The sequence below is a fragment of the Mastacembelus armatus genome, chromosome 24 (genome assembly GCF_900324485.2).
Source record: "Mastacembelus armatus chromosome 24, fMasArm1.2, whole genome shotgun sequence".
Classification (NCBI taxonomy): domain Eukaryota; kingdom Metazoa; phylum Chordata; class Actinopteri; order Synbranchiformes; family Mastacembelidae; genus Mastacembelus; species Mastacembelus armatus.
The window spans coordinates 15458985-15480547 of record NC_046656.1 but is presented as its reverse complement, the minus strand read 5'-3'; the positions used below and the strand labels follow the sequence as shown (position 1 = coordinate 15480547).

At 38.5% G+C, this 21563-nt stretch overlaps 2 protein-coding genes across 4 annotated transcripts; both read left to right on the top strand.

The window, feature by feature from the left end:
• Positions 1 to 898: 898 nt before the first annotated feature.
• On the top strand, positions 899 to 8243 carry LOC113137529 (microtubule-associated protein RP/EB family member 3-like). Of its 3 annotated transcripts, none has more exons than XM_026319251.1 (9): positions 899 to 990; positions 3507 to 3574; positions 3870 to 3994; positions 4392 to 4537; positions 4729 to 4888; positions 4980 to 5021; positions 5746 to 5882; positions 6396 to 6548; positions 7265 to 8243. In XM_026319251.1, the coding sequence occupies exons 3-9, from the start codon at positions 3874 to 3876 to the stop codon at positions 7331 to 7333; spliced, it is 828 nt and encodes a 275-aa protein (XP_026175036.1). In that variant the 5' UTR covers positions 899 to 990; positions 3507 to 3574; positions 3870 to 3873; the 3' UTR covers positions 7334 to 8243. The 3 variants fall into 3 exon arrangements, with proteins under 3 accessions (XP_026175036.1, XP_026175034.1, XP_026175037.1); XM_026319249.1 differs by having other exon boundaries at positions 3867 to 3994; XM_026319252.1 differs by lacking the exon at positions 4980 to 5021 and having other exon boundaries at positions 3867 to 3994.
• A 1677-nt stretch (positions 8244 to 9920) lies between these two features.
• Positions 9921 to 21477, top strand: tmem214 (transmembrane protein 214). The gene is made up of 17 exons (XM_026319225.1): positions 9921 to 10165; positions 13558 to 13751; positions 14132 to 14282; positions 14474 to 14608; positions 15179 to 15261; positions 15538 to 15643; positions 16618 to 16699; positions 16877 to 16978; positions 17926 to 18067; positions 18461 to 18552; positions 18719 to 18767; positions 18934 to 19041; positions 19223 to 19340; positions 19465 to 19561; positions 19724 to 19892; positions 20067 to 20218; positions 20358 to 21477. The coding sequence occupies exons 1-17, from the start codon at positions 10015 to 10017 to the stop codon at positions 20482 to 20484; spliced, it is 2058 nt and encodes a 685-aa protein (XP_026175010.1). The 5' UTR covers positions 9921 to 10014; the 3' UTR covers positions 20485 to 21477.
• The last annotated feature ends 86 nt before the right edge of the window (positions 21478 to 21563 follow it).

Genomic DNA, 21563 nt, shown 5'->3' with positions numbered 1-21563 from the left:
GTTGAACAGTAAACTTGTTAAATCTGTAAGTGGCTGCTTGTTTCTTACCACGAGAATAATGGCAACAGAATAAAGTGGAAAAAATCTCTTGACGGTTCCTTTGTGTCATCTGTTTTTAAAATGATTTAGATCTGTCTGCATAAATGATTAATGTCAGCACAGATGTTCTGTAAAATGCTTAGATATGTGATTCCAGAACCAATCACTTCTTCATCTTCTCATACAAACCCACCTCTGCCTCCAACACTGAGTGTGTCAGATGTTTTTATACTCTTATTGATACAATTTAATGAAGTTTGTCCATGCTCTTTCCTCCCACAGTCCAAAAACATGTATGTCAGGTTGATTGGTGAATCTAAATTGCCCGTAGGAGTGAGTGTGAGTGTGTGAGGTTGTCTGTCTTTGTGTGTCTCTATGTGGCCCTGTGATGGACTGGTGACCTGTCCAGGGTGGACCCCTGCCTTTCACCTGAGAGCTGGGATAGGCTCCAGCAGATCCCCGTGACCCTGGCTTTCAGGAAAAAGCGGGTATAGAGGATGGATGGATGGATGTCCATGCTCTAAATTTATTAGATTTGGTCTGGAAATAGATGCTGTATTACTTCAACTGCTTTTTTTATTTGCCGTTCATAGTTTACACATTAGTCTTAAGTTTTCATTCATGCTTTATATTATCTCAATCCTTTGGCACGATTATACATGACCTTTCTTTTTTATTGGAAAACATATAGTTGGAGAAGCAATACAGGCGTGATTAAGCGCCAGGTGTCATGGTATCGGACCTCGTCTCCAACATGGCTGCTCATCCGAGACCAGTTTCACCAAAACTCACAGGAAAACCTGCAACTGCTCTGCGCATGCCCACTTCCAGCGCCTTATTTGGAAGCACTCTCGCGCAACTTGCTGAGGCAACGGTCGCGGTGATAGCAACGGAGAGAAGCTCATCGTCAGAAACAACGGGACAGCTGAGAGAGGGAGTCAGAGCACTTCAGTGAGTAATAAAAACTCAGCTTAACTTAAAATGTGTCTCTTTACGCATGAAATTTGTTTTTTTAACGGTGGGTTTGATTCAAAAGTCAGATAAATAGTTTAATCATGCAGTAGTTTCATTGGTGACGCGCGTGTGTATTATTGAAAAGGCCTCCAGAGGGGGGTAACGTTAACGTTAGCCTAGAAAAGTCTGGTTTTCACATACACTTCTGTATATTTTCGGGTCGTTGGTGTCGCAGTAGGGAAATGGAATTACCTGAAAAACGTCTGAACGCAACAATAAAAGCCAAACATTAACTCAGGTCGACACCCAACGTTGGCAGAGTAAAGAGTTAGCTGGGAGCTAGCAGCATGACAGCAGGGTCACACACACAGAGGCAGCGGTGTCTGTCGCACCGTGAAACGGCTGTAACTGTCAAAACACCAGGCTCAGCGTGAGACCGAGAGCCTACGGGCTCAGAACTGCAGTCAGGAACAGTCAAACACGGGAGGATTTAGATGTATTATTATTTTTGCATAGAGCAAAACGGCGGACCTTATAATGCGGTTACATCTGTGGTAAACAAAAAGTGCTGGCGTCAGTAACGTTAGTGGAAGGTAACGTCAACTAATTTACTCAAGTACAGTAACGTTAGTTGACAGGGAAATCTGCCTTTCTCTATTTTATGCTAACTAACGTTACTTGTTACATCTGAAAAGAAAAATAAAGTGTGTTTTCTGTATTATAAACAAGACGTTAGGGCACATTTAAAATGTAATGCATTGTAAATATTAAACTACCCAAAAGTGTATAAAAATCAAGCTTGGATGCTTAGATACGATTAATTATTTCATAACAAAATGAATTTTATAAAAAAAAAACGTTCCTTTTCGTGTTTCTGGCTATATCTTTTTTATCTTTTTGCAGTTTTGCAGTTGTCCCATGTCCTCAGTTTCAGTAAACGGACAAAACAAGTTGTTGGGACGTATCACTTTAGTAACTCTGATGTTACAAACCAAACAATAAATGCATTGCTCTTAAAAATAGTATCTTAAACAGAAACGATAACGAGATATTTGTTGTCGATAAAATTAAGCTCTGCCTTAGTCAGCTACAACATTTAAATGCTGCTTAAACATTAATGCATCACTAACAGTATTGTAATGATACGATATAATTTAATAGATCTAGTCTAGTATTACATTAGATATACTATATACTCGCACAGAGACCAATTTTTTTTGCATTGAGTACTTCTGTTTTTGATGTGTTCAATATATTTTCATTATTATACTTACATACTTTTACTTATTCAACATTTTAATGTCTTTGCAGTTTGGCATTTGTGCTAAAGTAGATAATCTGAATGTTCTGTACTGCAGTAATGTAGTAATATGTGATTATTTTGTTGCTCTTGGTGTTGCACCAAATTCTGTGACTAATCAGATTTTGTGACCCGAATAGGAATTTCAGCTATAATCCCACTACAAAAATTTGATGTGTTCAACGCCTCACGTGTTTTAGAAATATTAATAAAAATAGAGAGAGGGTCTGTCAGTTGGGGCCCAGTCTTGGTCTAGCATTTGGGATTAATAATGAATGTTAATATAAATACTGACTGTAGTTCTGTAGATATAATTATTATGTCATAACTATTGTCACAGTCAAACATGTAGTCATTTTATGTACACCTTAAACAAAGGCAAGTAGGTGTTGTCTTGTCTGTCTAGAACTTTCTAGTTTCTTAGTTCTTAAAATTAAAGTTAGAGCTATAGATTATTACAGTATTGATCACACTATCATATAGCTGGACAAATATTCTAGTAATTGTTTGCTCTAAAAATTACCAGGCAGTCCTAGGTAATGTCTTCAAACGCCTTGTTTAAAACAAGGCTTTTGCCATTTAAATTTGCCAAAGGAAAATCTCATAGGACATGCACTGTATATAAATTGACCAAAAGGCAGGTATAGACTGAGAGATTCACAAGAAACATCCAGATGACCACAGTTCTCTAGTGGGCAGTGTTACCTCTGTGAAGTCCTGCAGTCAGGAAGTGATTGTTCAGCACAACATCCTGTATGCTGTTTATTTTGGAGGCAGTCAGTTCACAGGAAATGCTTTGGTATTGTTGAATTTGTCCTTATCTCAAAGTGTCAGCCTATTGAATCGTGGCTATATTAGTTTTTATGCCATTTGGATTCACCTACTCAGGATCTGAGCTGCTTCTGTGACCTATGATGAGTTGGGCCTGGGCTAAAAGGATTAGATCAGGCAGAGATTAGTGGCCTAGAGAGTGAACTAGTCGCTGACTGTTAGTTCATCTGTAATGTCTCTGTTAGTAACACTTCAGATGTTCTCCTTAGCAGGACACTATACCATTTTGACTCTCATTAGAAACAGATATTCAGGAGGTAGTGTTTAAAGAGAATATGCAGACAAACATCAGTTACTTGTGAAGAAAATTCAGATTTGTCAGTTAAACAACTTTGATGTATGATTAACTGTACAGTGCTCAATGAACCATTTCTTTCTGCAGGTCTTTCTCTAAATTGTTCCAGCACAACCTTATTTAATCAGTTCACATCAAACACACACTCAGCACAGGTGAGTAAAGTGTGTATGTGTTAACATTAGCAAAACATATCTAAAGTATAACAGTAAAGCAAGTTAATGCAAAATGGCCCTATTCATGGAGTTTTAATAATAAAAATGTCATAGTTGCCCTTCATAATCTTATTTAAGAAAGTCTATGTTTCAGTTTTCAAATAAAGATTTATTGGAATCAGGGAGTAAAACTGAGAACTAAAAGTCTTAAACATCCCTCAGAGATAAAATATTCAACTGGTGTTTGTAATATCTGTGCGCATGAGCTTGGGTTTGTGTGTTTTTTGTGAAGCAGGAGGATGGCGGTGAATGTCTACTCCACCTCTATGACTATAGAGAACATGAGTCGTCATGACATGTTGGCGTGGGTCAACGACTCTTTGCAGCTCACCTACACAAAGATTGAACAGCTCTGTTCAGGTAAACACTATTAACATTAGGGCTACACTAAATAACATTATTTTGCAGGGCCGACACCAACTCCAAACTTTGTTTCAGCTGCATACTTTTATTACCTGCACTTTGAAGTCTGCAGTATAGCTCTTTCTGTTGGGTGGCACTTTCACTTGTGTTACACTAGGAGTTACAGTTTAGCATGAACATAAGCGTTTGTACAATATTATCTTCAATTGAGTCAAGAGCTTCTTCTAACGCTAGTGACTACTCAACAAAATTACTGTAAATATACACATATAAGTCACACTACAAGTCAGAGGACTAAAAAAGTTGTGACTTATAGTTCAGAAAATATGGTAATTAAATTAAAAGTCTATAATAAGTTTTAAAATTAAATATGTGTGTGATTTCTTTTCCCCAGGTGCTGCTTACTGTCAATTCATGGACATGTTGTTTCCAGGGTGCATATTGTTGAAAAAAGTCAAGTTTAATGCTAAACTGGAGCATGAATACATCCACAATTTCAAGGTCTTACAGGCTTCATTCAAGAGAATGAATGTGGATAAGGTGAGAATAGAAACATAGTGACACATACAAACATTCTGACCATATTTGATTAAATACATCCCCATCAACTGGTAAATTTAACATCATTATTACTGTCTCTTCTATTTAAATAGCATTATATTCAGTGTAACAGTTCTGTAAAATTTGTTACTCACACTTTGCCCCTCTGTCAAATTCTCATTATTTCTCAGATCATTGCTGTGGAAAGGTTGGTCAAGGGAAAGTTCCAGGACAACTTTGAGTTTCTCCAGTGGTTTAAGAAGTTTTTTGATGCCAACTATGATGGGAAAGAATACGACCCTCTACTGTTACGACAGGGCCAGGAGGCAACGCCACCTCCACCTAATCCAGGTATTCACGCACGTAAGGTGCATTTAGCTCTGTGTGACCTCAAAGGTTTTATTTCACCTCTTCATGCAACCACATCCCACCTCTAACCCAGGTGAACCCATTCATCGCAAACCGAAAAGACTCAGTCGCTCAGGTAACATCCCCTCCATCAAGCATGTTGTGACTGTGCCTTTCTATGCTTGTAGAGTATTTAACAATCATCTGGTCACTTATCATTAGACTGGTTTGTCATGACATTTTTTTGGCTTTAATCTGTGCAGTTGTGTCTTGCAAAGGCATTTCTCAAGTTTTACAGTTTATGTATGAAAATCAGTCTATGGCTTCCTTAACAGAGTATTCCGCATGACATTTGGAGTTTCAGCATGTTCCTGAAATGGAATGCCAAAAGAGGACAAAACTAGATGAATAAGACTGAACTGAAAGTTATCAACTATCATAATCAGCTGTCCCATGTTCTTTATTGTCGGGAAGAAAGCATTAGAGCATTATGGTCAGGGTTTTGGTTGCAAACTGTGGTGTTGAACTTCAGTGACAGGCAAGAAAAAACCCAAACAGTAAACTACTACACACAGTGCCTTCTTGAAAGTAATAATATTAAACACACCTCAAAGACATCCTAAAAGGATTAATCTTTGTGACAGAACAGACAGACGTAAATCATGCCAACTTGCTTTGGGTTACATTTATGTGCATATAATGCAAGTAACGCATGAGCTGTTACATGGCCATAGTAGACATCTTCATTGGTTAAAATATAGTCAATCCATTAACCCTGTTAGAGTTGGTGGCTAAGGGAAGGCATCAGTGAGGCTCCTAACAAGTGTAGATATATAAACCTGTGGGTTTCTGTCTTTTAGGCCCCATGAGAACATCTCCCACAGCACTGAAGAGTGTCCCCACCCCACAGAGGCAGACAAACATAGCAGCTCCCCGCAGGAACACTCCTGTGTCACGTAATGGTGGAGACGCCGAGCTCATAGAGCTCAACCAGCAGGTATCACTGCTCCAGCTACTCAGATATTTGGGATTCTCAAATTACTCTGTGACAATAATTTCATATTGAGTCATTTTTGGCATAAGTGACATGTAGAAAATCTGTGATGGCCCCAGGCTGGACAAATACTGATTTCTCATGATGAATGTTGACTTTAGGGTCATGGTGCCCAGGCTCTGCCATAATAAAAACAAGGTCCAGAGATGTTGGGACTGTCTCAGTATTTTTAGTTTGTTGTACAGTTAGACTATTGATAAAATGGTACTTAAATCGCTTCCTGATAATAAAATGTAATATACAGTATATTGGATGGATTAACCTATGTTTCATTTGTTTTGCCATTTTTTATTGCTGTTTTGTTTGTCCTGAAAGGCGTCTTTACCAATTTTGTTTTGATTAAAGCTCACAATGTTTCTCTTTAGATTATTTTGTGTTCACAGTATCTGTTAGTTTCATCTTTTCAGGCTTACATGCTTTCTGACATGTCTTTTTATATGTTGTCCTTGCACACAGCTGCTGGATCTGAAACTGACTGTGGATGGACTGGAGAAGGAAAGGGACTTTTACTTTGGAAAGCTGAGAGACATTGAGCTCATCTGCCAGGAACATGAAAATGAAAACAGCCCAGTCCTCAACAAAATCATGGAAATACTGTACGCTACAGAGGTAAATGAAATCAGAGTACACATAAAGCAAGTGCACCACAGAGACAAACCATCTATCCAGTTCATTCCATGGCTGACAGAGATACACAAACACTCACAGGATTCAAACCTGGAACTTTCTTGCTGTGAGGAGACAGTGCAAACCGCCATGTCCCACTCTAGACAAACTGGTTCAGGTTAATACTTATATAACAATACAAGTGTACATGTGTGTACTTGAACTTCTGAAACAAAGGGAGGTGAAATCACCACAGTATAAAATTCTAGATACTTAGTTTAAAAATTAATAGTGCACTTCCTAGTATTTAGATGAATGAATTATTCTACTTCTAATACAACACTGCACTGAATACCAGTTTGGAGAAATTTATAAATAGTAGCGTACATTTACATGTATGCAAGTGTCAAGGTCCTGACAGAAATCAGGTTAGACAGGAATTCAGAGAACATCGGGTTAGCTAGCTAGTTGTCCCAGATGGATCCCTATGCAGTTAGCTGAAATGGCTACCCTAGATGGCTATATCTTATATCTTGGATCCATTACAGTTTTTTGCAGCATGTTTATGCATCTGCAGTTCAGACATGCAGTGACTGAAATGAAGACAATTAGCAGTATCTTAAAACCGGTCTGAATTGCAACATATCAGTACCAGACACAGCAGAATGATGTAACATGGCACTCATCTTCAGTACACTGACTTAGGTTTTCTTTTGCAGGAGGGATTTGCGCCACCAGAGGATGATGAAATTGATGAAGGAGCACGGGGAGACCAGGAGGAGTTCTGAGCTCCTCCTCTTTCCTTCATCACTATCTGTTTGTTCCCTGTCCTACTTCTCACCCTACAACCTACCTGATCATTATTCTCTTCTACCCCTCTCATTTTGTCTTTTATTTTACTTTTTACAATGTCTTCTTACTTTTCCCACTTTGTCTATGGCTGTCCATATCCATGACAACTTTGCTGTACAGCCTAGCTTCACAAAACTCCTTACTAGTAAAGGACACTTAACCTAGACCTTTCTGGACTAGGACCCAGCAGCCTACTTGGCTTACTCGACTCATTCTAACCTGTTACCAAAGGGAGCGGTAGCACTACAGGGCTAGTTTAGCCTGCTAGTCTGACAGAGGTTTAAGGTTAATAGCAATGAGATTACAAGGATCCAGCACTTGATTGTCTGGACTCAACAGTACTATTAAATTGTCTGAAGAGGCAGGTCACTTCCTTTCAGCACGTACTCTGGTGACCATACAAATGCACACATGCATCAGGGTGTTCTACAGAGTTTATACATACATACACACACACACACACGCATACACACACAAATACATGAAATCACGCATTTTCCACATAATGTGATCAGTTTTAGGATACTTTGAAAATGTATAAATGGTGTTAATTCCTTTAGGAGAAAGGCCTGGAACACATGCATATACAGTATTTGATATATGCTTATGATGATACAGCTGAACATACATTAAACTTGCAGACATATCACAGACTTTGAAGTGCTCACACGGACATGAGTTGAAAAAAATTGTCATTCCGAAGTGAAAAACATCACAGAATATGTTCTTACTCATCAAGATATCCTAACAGAGAGGGTTTGCTCATGAAACTGTTCTAAAAGCTTGTTAATGAAACAGCATGATATATTTATGTTTTTATTTATTTATCTTTTTTAATCTGCTATACAGTTTCATGAAAAAATATGTGGTTTTGGATTTGAAGAAATTGAAGTTCTTGCACTAAATGTAGCAAAACAAACTGACTGAAATGATCCAAAATGCCAACATGCAGTGACTGGCTGCTGCCAGGAGGATAAGGAAAGATGCAATTTTATATTTTGTAGATTTGTTTTAAAGAAGTGTTTTTTTATTTGCATTGAATTTCTCAATGGCCAAGTCAGAGGTGTCAGTGTAAAAGTTATTTATCAGACAAACGTCAGGCTTTGAATTCTATGAATGAACAAAAGAAACATTTAAAAACTAAGACTACAAACAAACACTACTAAATACTAATGTTTGACTATGTTAATTGAGTTAAACATTTTAGCTGCTATCATTACTCTTCTGTTGCAGTATTTAACTGAGTTTTGTTGCATAGCGTTAAAACGCAATAGTAGATGGCAAGGAGCTATGGGTGTGGTTTATTGTGGCAGACAGACAGGCTGTGTGTGATTGACATTATTTGGACAGGTCTGAGAGAAGAAAACATCAAACCCCCTCACAGTTAGTTGCCATGGCAACCATGTGATACTCTTGCATCTGTTGGAATGAAATAAAGCTCTGAGGTTTAAGAAAAGTAACAAGCCTTATCGTGTGTGCTATCTGTATTATCTAATTTGTATTCCCAATGCAAAGCAGTAATACACTCTGACAAACTATTTACATCACACAAACACACACACACACATAGACACACACACATACATGTATAGCGTGTGTCTTGCCATCATATAGTCAAAAAATAATTTGTACATATATGTCACATGAGAGGAAAACATTAGCATATTCCACCAGTGGGATTTCTACTGTGGTCACTGGTTAGGTGTCCACTCATACTGAATGGAAAATATCTTGACAGAGACCCAGGAGGTTTGTGCCAAACATTTAAGTGATTCATTAGACAGGCCCTGGAGCCAACACTCACCGTCTGTTCTGAAGACAGCAGCCAGACAGAAAACTGCACTAGGTTTAAATGAACCTGGCACTTGTAAACAAAAGAACCAATAATTTCAATCAACCCTTAGTAGAGTACATTTCTAAAATTGATGTGGATAAGATAAACTATTTATTAGTCCATTAAATGATTCAGTTATGGGGACATTAGATCTGATAAAGTTGACAATGAGTAAAAGTATGTTTATTGAGTTTTGTGATAAATGTGGCAGCTAATTATTTCATTATTGGTTAATCTACTAATCATTTTCACAATTCTCCAATTAGGTAATTGCTGGGCTATGAAATGTCAGAACCTTCTGAAAGGTCACAATTTCTTAAAATTTACTATTGATTTACTAAACTATTGTTTTTTTCTGAGCAACAACACAAAACCCAAAGATTATTAGACATTAGAAAAAGAGAAGCAGCAAATTCTCACATTTCAGAAACGACATGGAAAATTTCAGTTTAAACTCTAGGCAGACGCCATTTTTAAATGTATTTTATGCAAAACTGATTTACATTTTACGGATCATTGAGTTAATTAAAAGTATGTATAATTGAATATGAACTTAGAGAAAACTTGAATCAAATGTACTTGGGGTAAACCTTTAAGACACTTTAATGAAAACATTTACGAAAAGTGCGCAGAAATGAAAGTTCAAACGTATCGCTCTGACGTCATGCCGACAAATAGACGTGGCACGCGGACGTTTGAACGATCAGAGCCGTTGACGGTGCGTCCCGTCGTCCTGCCTCATTCAGCACCCCGAGGTAATAACACCCCATTTGGACCAGAAACATGGCTTCAAATAATGGCTCAGCCGGCAAATGGGAGGTCGTGAAGAAAGGAAAGAAAAGCCACAGCTCAGGAGGAGGGAAGAACCCGGCGGAGAAGAAAACCGGCAACGGGGGAAGAAAAGCCCTCGGTGAATCTAACCAGCCATCCAGACGTAAGTGAACATGGCCCGCTGTGGGCGACTGTCATCTACCCCGTGACTCTTTTAGCTCAAATGAAAGGAGAAATGTGTAGCTGTGTTCATACGCTAAGCTGCCTCCTTAAACGTAAACATTTGGTGTCCTCACTGTGGTTTTGTTGAAGTGGGAGATGGCATGATTTTAAACGCTAACCTAGCTAGCTTAGCTTCGAGCTGCTAAGTTACAATGATTTGATTTTGGGGGTTGGGAGGTTTTACCAAGTTATCTGAGTGGCTACAGTCAAGTTTTACTTTCAAAGTGATGGCTAAGTGAACTTCCTGTGCTCTGTGCTCCTCCACGTAGCTAACGCTAGCCTTTCCAGCTAAAAGATGTGCTGTTAGCCTGATAGCAGCACCTCCAGTAGTGTTGTCAACAGCAGCACCATCATCGAGGAGCTTCACGTCCAAAGCATGCGTAGCTGCCTTATAGCATGTTTGATTCACTGGTCCTGCTATATTTCTGAATGCTTCTCGTCGTTGTTGTTAAGTTGTATCTGGAGATTATAATGTTAAGAATAGGCTTGTTACCATGAGCAGAGCCTACGGTACATTGACAGCTGTCACTTCTGCGTTAAGCTATCGATGTATTATTTCCGTCACCTATGCCCTATTTTAAAGAGCTGAAACAATGACTATTTGGTCTACCAGTACGATTTGATCAAATATATAGCAAACATTTGCTGAATTCATGTTCTCTAATATGCAGCTTCTCTTTTTCTTTTTTTTTTTTTTTTTTGTCCAACAGTAAATTTGTGGTCATCGGACACAAGAACTCTTAAGACATGACCTATAGGAAATCTTATTTCAGATCTTCTAAAAATCTCTCTATTTTTTATTTCTATTTTACTTAGTGACTTGTTGTTTCAGTTCTTCTTTGTATTTGACCAAATTATTAATACCATAATGAGAAAAGTAACCAAAAGTAAAATTAACCCTTTGGTTTGCACAGACCTGTAACAGATTGTAACAGATAGTTGAAGAACAGTAAGGTAAGGTTACCAGTTGAACAACTGCCATGGGGTCTCAGAAGCCAAATGGCCCTTAGAGTTGGGAAGCCTAGTTCCCATAGTTTGTATTAAATCAAATTACCATGCAGAAAATATGGGATCAGGTCATATCCTAGTGAAAACTACACACATAGATTGGGAGGCAACTGTTATTAATAGGGGCCAGCAATTGTTATCCTCTGGGACCTTAGCATGTTAATCTGCCCATAGTAAACATTATGGTGACTTTATTAAGTAGTTTCCTGTGTGGTTGTTTTGAACTGTACTAACAACATCCCCATTTCACCACCAGAAACAAATGTTACCAGACGATGGTGACAAAAAAAAAGTTTTTGACCAGTATTTTTCAGCTTTGCAAGTCAGATGACTTTCAGTATGAGTACTATCTGCTTACTACATGTCTGGTTAACCACCTGAGCTTTGTTTCTATGTAGCACATGTCTGTTTGCCAGCACTTTTCTGTGGGAGGTTCCCACACATGAGACTGTCCGCTAGGCCCAATGTGGGAGAGCATAATTACAGACCTATGATGAATTGTTTACATTTTATCAGCCTGGCAGAAACTACCATTGTTCCTGTAGGTATTGTTGCTGTTGCTAGGTATTGTTGCTTTTCTACTATGTTGCATAGTAAAAAAGATTAGATCTGTCCTTGAAACTAGTATTTGTTTTTGTGCAAGTTTTATCAGCGAGTCTGCCATTCCAAGGTCTGTCTGTGTGATCACTGTGACCATGGCTGTGTCAGTCAGAAAGTCATGCATTTAATCTGCATGGCCACTGACACTTTAAAACCTGACATGCTTTTACCCAGCTCTAAATATCAATACATTTAATTATGAACTCCACGAGACAATTACTATAGCACTATCAATGAGCATTTTTGGCAGACCTCACTTTGTCCCTCAAAGGCTCCCAGCACTTAAATCATGAGACTGAAGACTGCTCAGTTTGTGGCTTTTGAACCTTTGAAGTAAACCCCCAACTCCCAGTTCAGCCTGAGGCGTTTGTATCTGTTAGAGCAGGCTAAAAAAATATTTTTGCATGTTTTTAGGTTTTTAAAGTGGTGCGCTGAAACTACACTTACTGTATGTGATTGCTGTTTACATGTGTATTGGGTATGTTGAAACTATTGATAAGATACCCCTGTTGGTTTTGTTTAACACTACATGTTTGAACAAGTTATTGGATAGCTGACAAGTGCTCTTCTTTCATTCATGAGATTTTGTCAGGCCATCATCAGATGTGCAGGATTGTCTGCTGTCTGTTTTCTTATACACTACCAGTCAAATGTTTGGACACACTTTCCTGTTGAATTGAATGGGATAGTGTGTCCAAATGTTTGACTGGTAGTGTATGAGTCTATATGTGAAGTGTCCTGTTAATAGACATGAACACCAGGTCAGATTACATCACTCTCAGCTTTCATGCTGCAACAACTGGATTTCACTGTAAAACAAATGCAGCTCATGACTTTGGTCTGCTTGTTGTGGTTTCCTTATTTCTACTAACGAAAGTGAAGTATAGTTTTGACACTTAAATGTCGTTATGGCAGTTGAGTGATAAAACAAGTCCTTTCTTTGTATCACAACTATTGAAGTTTTTGGGTGGGTCAGACTGGATTCCTTGTTTGCTGCATTGCATCGCTACATTGCTGCGTGAACCAAAGAAAATAGTTTTCTCCTTTTTGAGTTAAGTCAACTAAAACTACAGTGTCAAGGTGTGTTAGGAAAATCAACTAATAAGCTGATTTTTTTTTTAAAAATTGTATTTATGATGTGTTTATAGAGATTTGTTTCATTATTAAGAGAAAATGAGATTGATATTAATCAAATACGCTGGTGTTGAATGGGATTTGTTGACAAGAAAAATATCAGCCTAATCCTTTTAGAGGATTTCACATTGTTTTAAGAGTTAATAAGAATATCAAGTTTTGGGGAGTTTTTATGAAATTGATACAGTCAACATTGAGTCTCCATACAGGCTTAAAAATAAGAAGTATTGGCATTCATTATGTAAATATGTTTGAGCTCTAATATGAATAGATGTTTGATTCAGTTAAAGTGGGCATCGTTTAACAAATAGGGTCCTAACTCTGTTGAATTGCAATGAGTGTTGCATGTTGCAAGCGTCTTGGATAATAACAGCCTGTTACACAAGCAGTGGAATGAGGGTGGAAAGGATAAATAAGGGATAGAATGTGAGGGGAGTGAGCTAGAAGAGAGGGAAATGCCACGCTTTCATGGATTAACTTGACGATCAGGACAAGAAAAGAAAGTGTCATAGAAGACCATTCAAAAAAAGTACAGTGTCTACTATCTTTATAGAGAGGTGTGTTTAACCACAGTTGCCTTCTTTCATTCAGCGCCCCTGAAGATGTCAGAGACTCTGTTTGACAGTTTCGAGAAGATGGGGAAAAAACAGAACAAGGAGCAGGTTCCACCACCAGCTGATCCTCAAAACAAAAAGCCTTCATCAAGTAAATCATCTAAGAAATCACACTCCAGCAATGCAGTCACCTCCTCAACTCACAAGACCCTAGAGGAAGCCTTCAAAGCTGTGAGTAACACTATTGCTGTCATTATAAAGGCTATATTTGAATTTGACTGTTACCAGGTTGTCGAGAAATTGAAAATTGGAATTTGTTGACAATCTAAAAGCATGTGTGAATGACTTGAACAGAGCCATTCTTATTTCTTGATAGTAAACTGTTTGAAAAATGTGGTCTGTGCTTTTTATGGCAAAATGTAAACCAATTAATCATCCATAATATTGGTGGGAGAACATTACTGATCATTTTCAGCAAAATGGAAAGACAAAGTAAATGTAAAAGTCCATGTAAAAACCCTACATTTCTTCATATACATTCACGTTCATGGTAGACATATTGTTTCTGTGTATGCAGTGTCGGTTTTCTCAGTCCCATTTTCTCTTTTTAGTTGGATGTTGAGGATCTGAAGCAGCAGTTGGCTCGCAGCCAGACCCTATTCCCAGGAAACCCATCAGTGTGGGTCAAAGATCTGGCAGGATACCTCAACCTCAATCTGACTGCGCCAGAGACTGAGCCCACACTCAGCAGTTATGCTCACGGTTGGTTAAACTATGTTTTATTTTCATTATCCCCAAATTATTCAGTGCATATATTCTAGTGCACTTTCAATATAACCTTTTAGGAGTCATTGGGGGAAAAAAATGTTGCATCAAATGTTTCTGCAGTGCCACATTGGACTTATCAAATGTCAGCACTTAGCTCAAATATATATTTTCTGTCTTTTCCCCAGACTACCCATACTGCCTTACAGGGAAAGAGCTGAGAGGTGTGATCAAAGGCCTCATTGGACGTTGCAGCGAAATTCTGCCAGATTTCTTCGACCACTGCGTTTACACTATGCTCAGGGAGCTGGACAGACAGTCGGGTAGGTGTGAGAGGTTATGAGAATCAGGCTCCAAGTGGTTTGAACATCACCCATTTCTCCTTTTTGTTGTCACAGATTTCACTTGGCCTCTTTTCAGTGTTGTTTCCAGAGGTGTACTGTTTTTTTTTATTCAATGAAAAGATGAGCAGATTTTGCGCTTTGGCCAACAAGTTGCTCGGCTCTGTTCTGCAATCCTTCAAGTTTGTAATTTGTCATGCAAAATTTTGCATGAAATTGTCGATCACTGTCAAATGGATACTCAGTTTATTAGGTGTTGAATTCATACCTTAATGAATGTTATTACATTGAGTTTTTCTTAAACTCTTTTAGACAGGTGTCAATTCAAACTCTAGTTGTTTGTGAGAGTGTAGTTTCTGGTGCTGTGTAATTGTGTTGTGTTGAGAGGTTCCAGCCACACTTGAACTGCAGATGATGTAATTTCACAGTCAGACCACCAGAATTCTCAATCAAATCATAGTCAGAATGTATAAGGTTCGGCAAGAACAAAGTTAAAGAACAGGCCAAGCACAAACCTTGAAAAAGACAACACCTTTTTCTTTCTCTTTCTAGGAGAACCGCTACATGGCTACAGAGTGTGCATTCAGGCAATCCTGCAGGACAAACCCAAAATAGCTACCCAAAACCTGTCTGAGGTGGGTGTTTGTGTCTGACCTTGAATCCTGCAGTTTATTGACAAATTGCTGCTTCACTGTTCTCATCTGCTTTGAATGTATTGGTTAAAATATTCAGTAACAGTACAGATTATACCATCACCAGTTGCTTATTCAAACTGTAAAATGAGCAGCAGCCAACCAGTGTGTGCACTGGTAGTTGCAGTTCTGTTGTCCAGTGTACTGTGGATTTGTCTTTAGCAATAACCCTGCAATAATATGTTGTAATGCCCTCCTCCTCCTTTCCTTCTTCTCTAGTATTTGGAGTTACTACGGTCAGTTCAGAATCGCCCAGTGAAGTGTTTGACCATCATGTGGGCTCTGGGCCAAGCTGGATTTTATGACCTGAGCCAGGGACTAAGAGGTAATGGCCAAACATACCAAATAATGAACACACATTGTCACACAACTAGAAAGCCACATACCTCATTATATACTGCATGTAGGCACAGTATTTTCCTCAGAACTGTACTGCTCCTAGTCCATGTCTTTTTCCCACTTTCCCAACAATCTATGTTGACAGAAATTCTAGGTTGGGGGTTAATGAAGCAACAGTGCACATTAGAACTGTAACACGTCTGCTGTCAGCCATCTGTGATCTTAAACACCACAGAGTATCTTCAAAAACTCAGCTGCTGCTCTAGGGCTTTGCCTGGTATTTGTTGAGGCTGTAAGGTAGGGGAGTCATCAATGAAGTGGTGATAGTATGTGGGCAGGGTGGGATGAATATACTTGGAAGATTACATAATCTACAGTACATCTGCAAAATAAGTTTAAGTCTCATTAGATACTCCTAAGGCAATGAAAGACACATTTGAGTCATTCTGAGGCAGTTCGCTGACTTTGTATGCAAGATATTTTGCATCTTTAAACAATTAATCCGAATAAAACACCAGTATACATTCTCTAAACTTTTGAGAGGAAACTCTTTTTAGGAATGTGATCTTATTATGGCTTTGCTATAACTGGACTGGGGAGGACCTGACCTGATAAAAACGATTTCTGGTGAAATATGCAATGGAAGTTGGGGAAGATGCCTTAAATGGGTCATCAGAGTTACACCAGATGGCTTTTAACTTTACAGACTTACCCTGAATGGTGTAAAGGTAGTGAGTTTGATTTGTTAGCCCACAGAAAAGGCACCCCTGGAGCCCATTCATCCTTCATGCTGCTCCAGTTTTGTTTCACCATGTTAAATAGATAGTCATGTTTTGCTGGTTGCAGTTGTTCAAAGCATTTTTATAGGGAAAGCTGAAAGGGCCAGTTGTTGACACATTAAGGCCAAACCTGAATGTTCTTTCAGTTTGAGATTAATCAAGTGCTGGTTTTATATTTCAGTGTGGCTGGGTATTATGCTGCCTGTACTGGGAGTGAAGTCCTTGTCTGCATATGCCATTGCTTATCTGGAGCGCCTTCTTCTGTAAGTCTGTGAAAAAGGAGTATTATTTTTCTTTTCATTTATTTTGCAAGTGGTGACATAAGATTCTGTAGGCTCTCTACAATGTAATTGTGTTCCATGAAAGATGTTTTGTGTTTTTAATGTCTGACTAAGTTGAAATGTACCATGAATCTCACACTTTTATTGTTCTTTTTCCAGACTTCATGCAAACCTGACAAAGGGATTTGGCATCATGGGTCCAAAAGAGTTCTTTCCTTTACTGGATTTTGCTTTTATGCCCAAGAATGCTCTGCCATCAAGGTGAGTGTAAACTAATGCAAGCTTTTCTACACACTGTCAGTTTCCTTCATTTTTTGTTACAATTCCATGAGCAGCCTATAATTGTATAGTGTAGAAATAAGGGGGTGTAGAGAATGGATATTTGAGAATTTCACTTGGATGCTTAGCCCCAAATTATACCCAATTAAACAACCACAAGTGGTGAGTTCGGGAAGAGAAGTGCAAAGTCACTGTGGTTCATCTGCATATGCAGGGAAGATGCTCGAGGGCTTTTAAAAATATTTGCATTGCATTTTTAGTACTGCATCATTTTGAATATTCATGTTTTGCTTTTGATCTGTGGCCAATTTTCCCATTTGTTAAATATATATATTTCTTCAACACTTTTATATTTATATATATATATATATATATATGTACATACATATTTATCATTCTTCTTTATATCCATGAGAAACAGTTGAGTTTGTCATCACTCACAAATGATGATTGTAAAGAAAACAGAAATACTGTAAGTGATTTTGCTGTTTCACTGATCGTTTCTGTTCTTCTCCTTTGGAAGTGAAAACATTTATGTGCATTTTAACACAATGTTCACAACTTAACACACTCTATGACCGTTGAGCCCATTATGAATGTTAAGGGCGTGATGACTGATCCAGCAAAATAGGACCAAGTCTGCTCCAGTCTGAATCAGCTGATGACAGTTATGGGTTGCCCTCCATGTTTGTTTTGGTACAATAATGCTCTCTTGGGTTTCTGGGCTCAGTGTGTTAGCTTGATTTATGATTTCTGAAGACTGAAAAAAAGTCATGGCATGTTGGTGGAACCCATCTTTGTGTGGCTAATGTGTGTATCCTAAGTTTTAGTGATGTGATATATATATATATATATATATTTTTTTTTTTTTTTACAGCCTAATAACAAAATTAATAAGCATTTTTAAACTTTTTTTTGCTTGTGTTCAGTCTCCAGGAGCAGCTCAGGCGCCTGTACCCTCGACTTAAAGTCCTTGCATTTGGAGCCAAACCTGAGAACACATTACACACATATCTGCCATCATTTTTGTCCAGAGCCACCCCGCACTGTCCAGATGACATGAAGAGAGAGGTATAAACCACACACGCACACACACTTGTGGAAGAATTTAAAAAAAATATTTCTACATAAGACTATTGCTGCAAAGGTCTGAGTATCTGAGCATAATTCATACAGATAAATGACCGACCATACACTCGTTACTAGGCTCATTGTGATGACCCGTGCCGTAAGCAGTCATGAAATACTTGAAAATACAGCGGAAGGACATGTTTTGTGTGAGATGTGGTCTTGAGTTGCTACTGCTGTCACTGTTGTGTAACTAAAAAGCCTCAAGGTCAAAACCAACCAAATGTTCTCTAGGACATAAAGGAAAGATGTGGAATGTAGCACTTCAAAAATAGAGTTGTCTCTTACTCGTCATTCTCCTTCTGCCTTTCTGTTCTTCTTTTATTGTCCTTGCAGCTTCTCAGCAGCATGACTGAGTGTTTGTGTGTGGATGTACAGAGTCTAGGAGTGTGGAGGCAGCTCTATACCAAACACTTACCACAGTCCAGGTGAGTTATACACATATGCATCATTCTCTATAAAAATGAGTTTTTATAAGGTTTAGATACTAACATTTACCACTGAATTAAATATCAAAGGGCTATGGACACATGGGGATGCAGTTTAGATTTTTCAGGTGACCATTCATTTCTTTTTTTTTTCTTTTTTTTCCAGTCTGCTGTTGAATCATTTATTGAAGTCTTGGAATGTCCTGCCTCCAAAGGTATGACTGCTCACTTTCATGGGAATATTGTATTAGGGCATGTTTACACTCAGAAATAAGTGTAATGACACAGCAGGCAGGCTGCAGCATGAAGTATGTATGAACTCCCCATTATAGTATCTTGGATTATCTTGCACTTGACTGTTGTACTTTTTTCTATCTTTAGCTGCGGAAAAACCTCGAAGAAACAATCCAGTCTTTTAGAGTGACCAATGAGGAAATGAGAGACAGCATTGAATCTCGGGACCTTCAGGAGTGCAATAACCTCTGCCAGGTCAGATGAAATTACTGGAAACGAAGTATATTTGATCCCAACTTCTTGAATATCAGAATTTGTCAGGGTCTATATTTACTTACTATTTTCAAAAAACATCAAAAGATGTCATTCCTCTCAAATTTGTATGCTGTTCTACCTCAGACACAAGAATAAAAATTTGAATCTTTTCTGTTTTCAGAATCTGCAGGTGAAGATGCGTGGTCATGGGTTTCCCTGGACCAAATTGGTCATGGTTCTGCTTGTGTTTGCTGGTGGCTTCATTGCACATGACATCAGATCTCATGGTTCCTTCACAGGTCTGTCTGAGTGCTGTAACACAGCACAGTCACTTATCAAAACTTGCATTGCCGTTTCCTTAAACTTTTTTTTCTTTTTTTTTTTTTTTTGAGGTTTTATGGTTTGTTTTTTTTTTTGTTTCAGATTCCACCACAGCCAGGTACCTGCACAGCTCAGGGGCCACAGCCGTATCTCAGCAGGCCTGGAGCAAAATAACAGTCTACTCAAAACAAGGCTTCAAGTACGATTTCACCCTCAAACATTAAGACTCCTAATATGATTATGGACCTAAAGGACAAGATCCATGACAAATCATTAAACTCTGCATATGTTTAAAAACTTTCCAGGGAGATAAGCAATTCAACTTATGTTTTGTATTCTTTGTTTTCTGTACTTTCTAAAGCTGGTTGGAGACAAACACTCCATATTATTACTCTGAGTGTGCTCGAGTTTTGGGGCCACTAATGGAACAAGGTTTGGAAAAAGCAAAAGCAGGAGCCATGTTCATCTCTGAAAACACCACTCAGTTAATCCTTTGGGTAAAAGAAAAGACACCGCTGGTCATAGAATGGGTAAGACTGTATAAATAACAATAAACTGTCCTTCAGTAATGTTTACTTCATGCTGTTAAATCAGTTCCACTTAGATCTTGATTTAACAGAATGAATGTATTAACTAAGTAAAAGGTACTAAAAATGAATAAATTTTTTGTGACTGATGTTTTACTTCTTTTTGTCTTTGACAAGGTGAATGCCAACACTCCAGACAGCGTGTTCCAGGTGTTGGCATACCTGAGAGAGCTCCTCCTCTTCCTCCATCAGAACTACATCCTGCCAGCACTAGCATACATATCTGAACTGCTGCAGCGAGCATGGAGTAACCTGCAGGACTCCTGCAAGTCAGTACTTCGAAGCTGCTTTTTCACTTGACTTTAATATTCTTTAACAGTCATTTAAAAAAAAATATTCAGACCCAACACTTTTTGCACATTGTATTGTAGAGTTGTTGTTGATGATTTTTCATTGTCTTTCTTGCAGTGGTGAGGTGTCTGTATCATGTCTGCAGGGGCATGCATTGTCCTTTACCAACTCAACATGGCAACTGCTCCAACACACAACCTCTGCCATCAAGACATGGGCTCAGGAGCTGCTGACGCGGGCGTGATAACATCCCAGATGCTGACTAATTTTACACACACACACACACACACACACACACACACACACAACAGGAAGTTATATATACACACTGACTCACTCTGAGGCTGACTTGCCCTGTGTCAGGTCCTCTCTAAACAATTATTGGACACTGTTGTGTCAGACAGACTCTCTTTCAAAAGGATCCTTCTATCTCTTGCTTTGGCTATATTTTATCAGTTTGTTGTTCTATAGATGTTTTTTTTCTACCAGTCTTTTTTTGTCACTGCTGGACACAGAGGTTGTATCTCTCTCCCTCCTTGAGTTTTCTACTGCAAATTTCAGCTGTTGCTTTAACCTCTGAGTTAAACTCTGTAATTTATAGAAAATGTAGGTTTGTAAATGATTTATAAACCATTTTTATTTAAAGATATAAAAAGTGTTATGTGAAAACATGATAAAGGGCAGGGAAAGACCCAAAAAATATATTCCAGACCTCTCTGAACCACTGAACACCTTGTCAGTTAAAGTCTGAAGTCCAAATCATCTTCAGCATTTTGTCCAGCTCACTCTGAAGTCAGAGCAGATGCAGTATGGTTGTCAGGTTTAATAAAGCCTCAAGCCTCAGTCGGGCACCTTGCAATTTAACCTATAACCTACAACAGAAAAAAATTTGTGAGGAAAGGCTCACATCTGCTGGACTGGACAGCATGAATTAAAACGAACAAAAAGAGCATCACGTCAGTCCAGAAGGAGAAGACATGTACCTGCTGTCCCTCTGTCTCCCTGTCTTGTCTTTTCTGCTTCATGTTTCGTCTGCTGTTTTTCGCATTTCTTCATTTGCCATCAGTAGTTCAGTACCTGAACTAAAATCAGCACTGCAACTGTGTGGTCATACTTGAACGCTGATATTCTGTGTGTGTCTGTGAAAGTGGAACAAATGAGAACTTAATGAGATCAGATCAGACAATGTCCTATTGTACACCAAAAAATAGCTTAAGAACCCCTTCCTCTGGGCAAGGCAAAAGTTTCTGACCAGCTGATTCACTAACTCTCTCTTGCAAATAAGATGTTTGGATGGATTAACACAGGTCTCACTTTGTAATG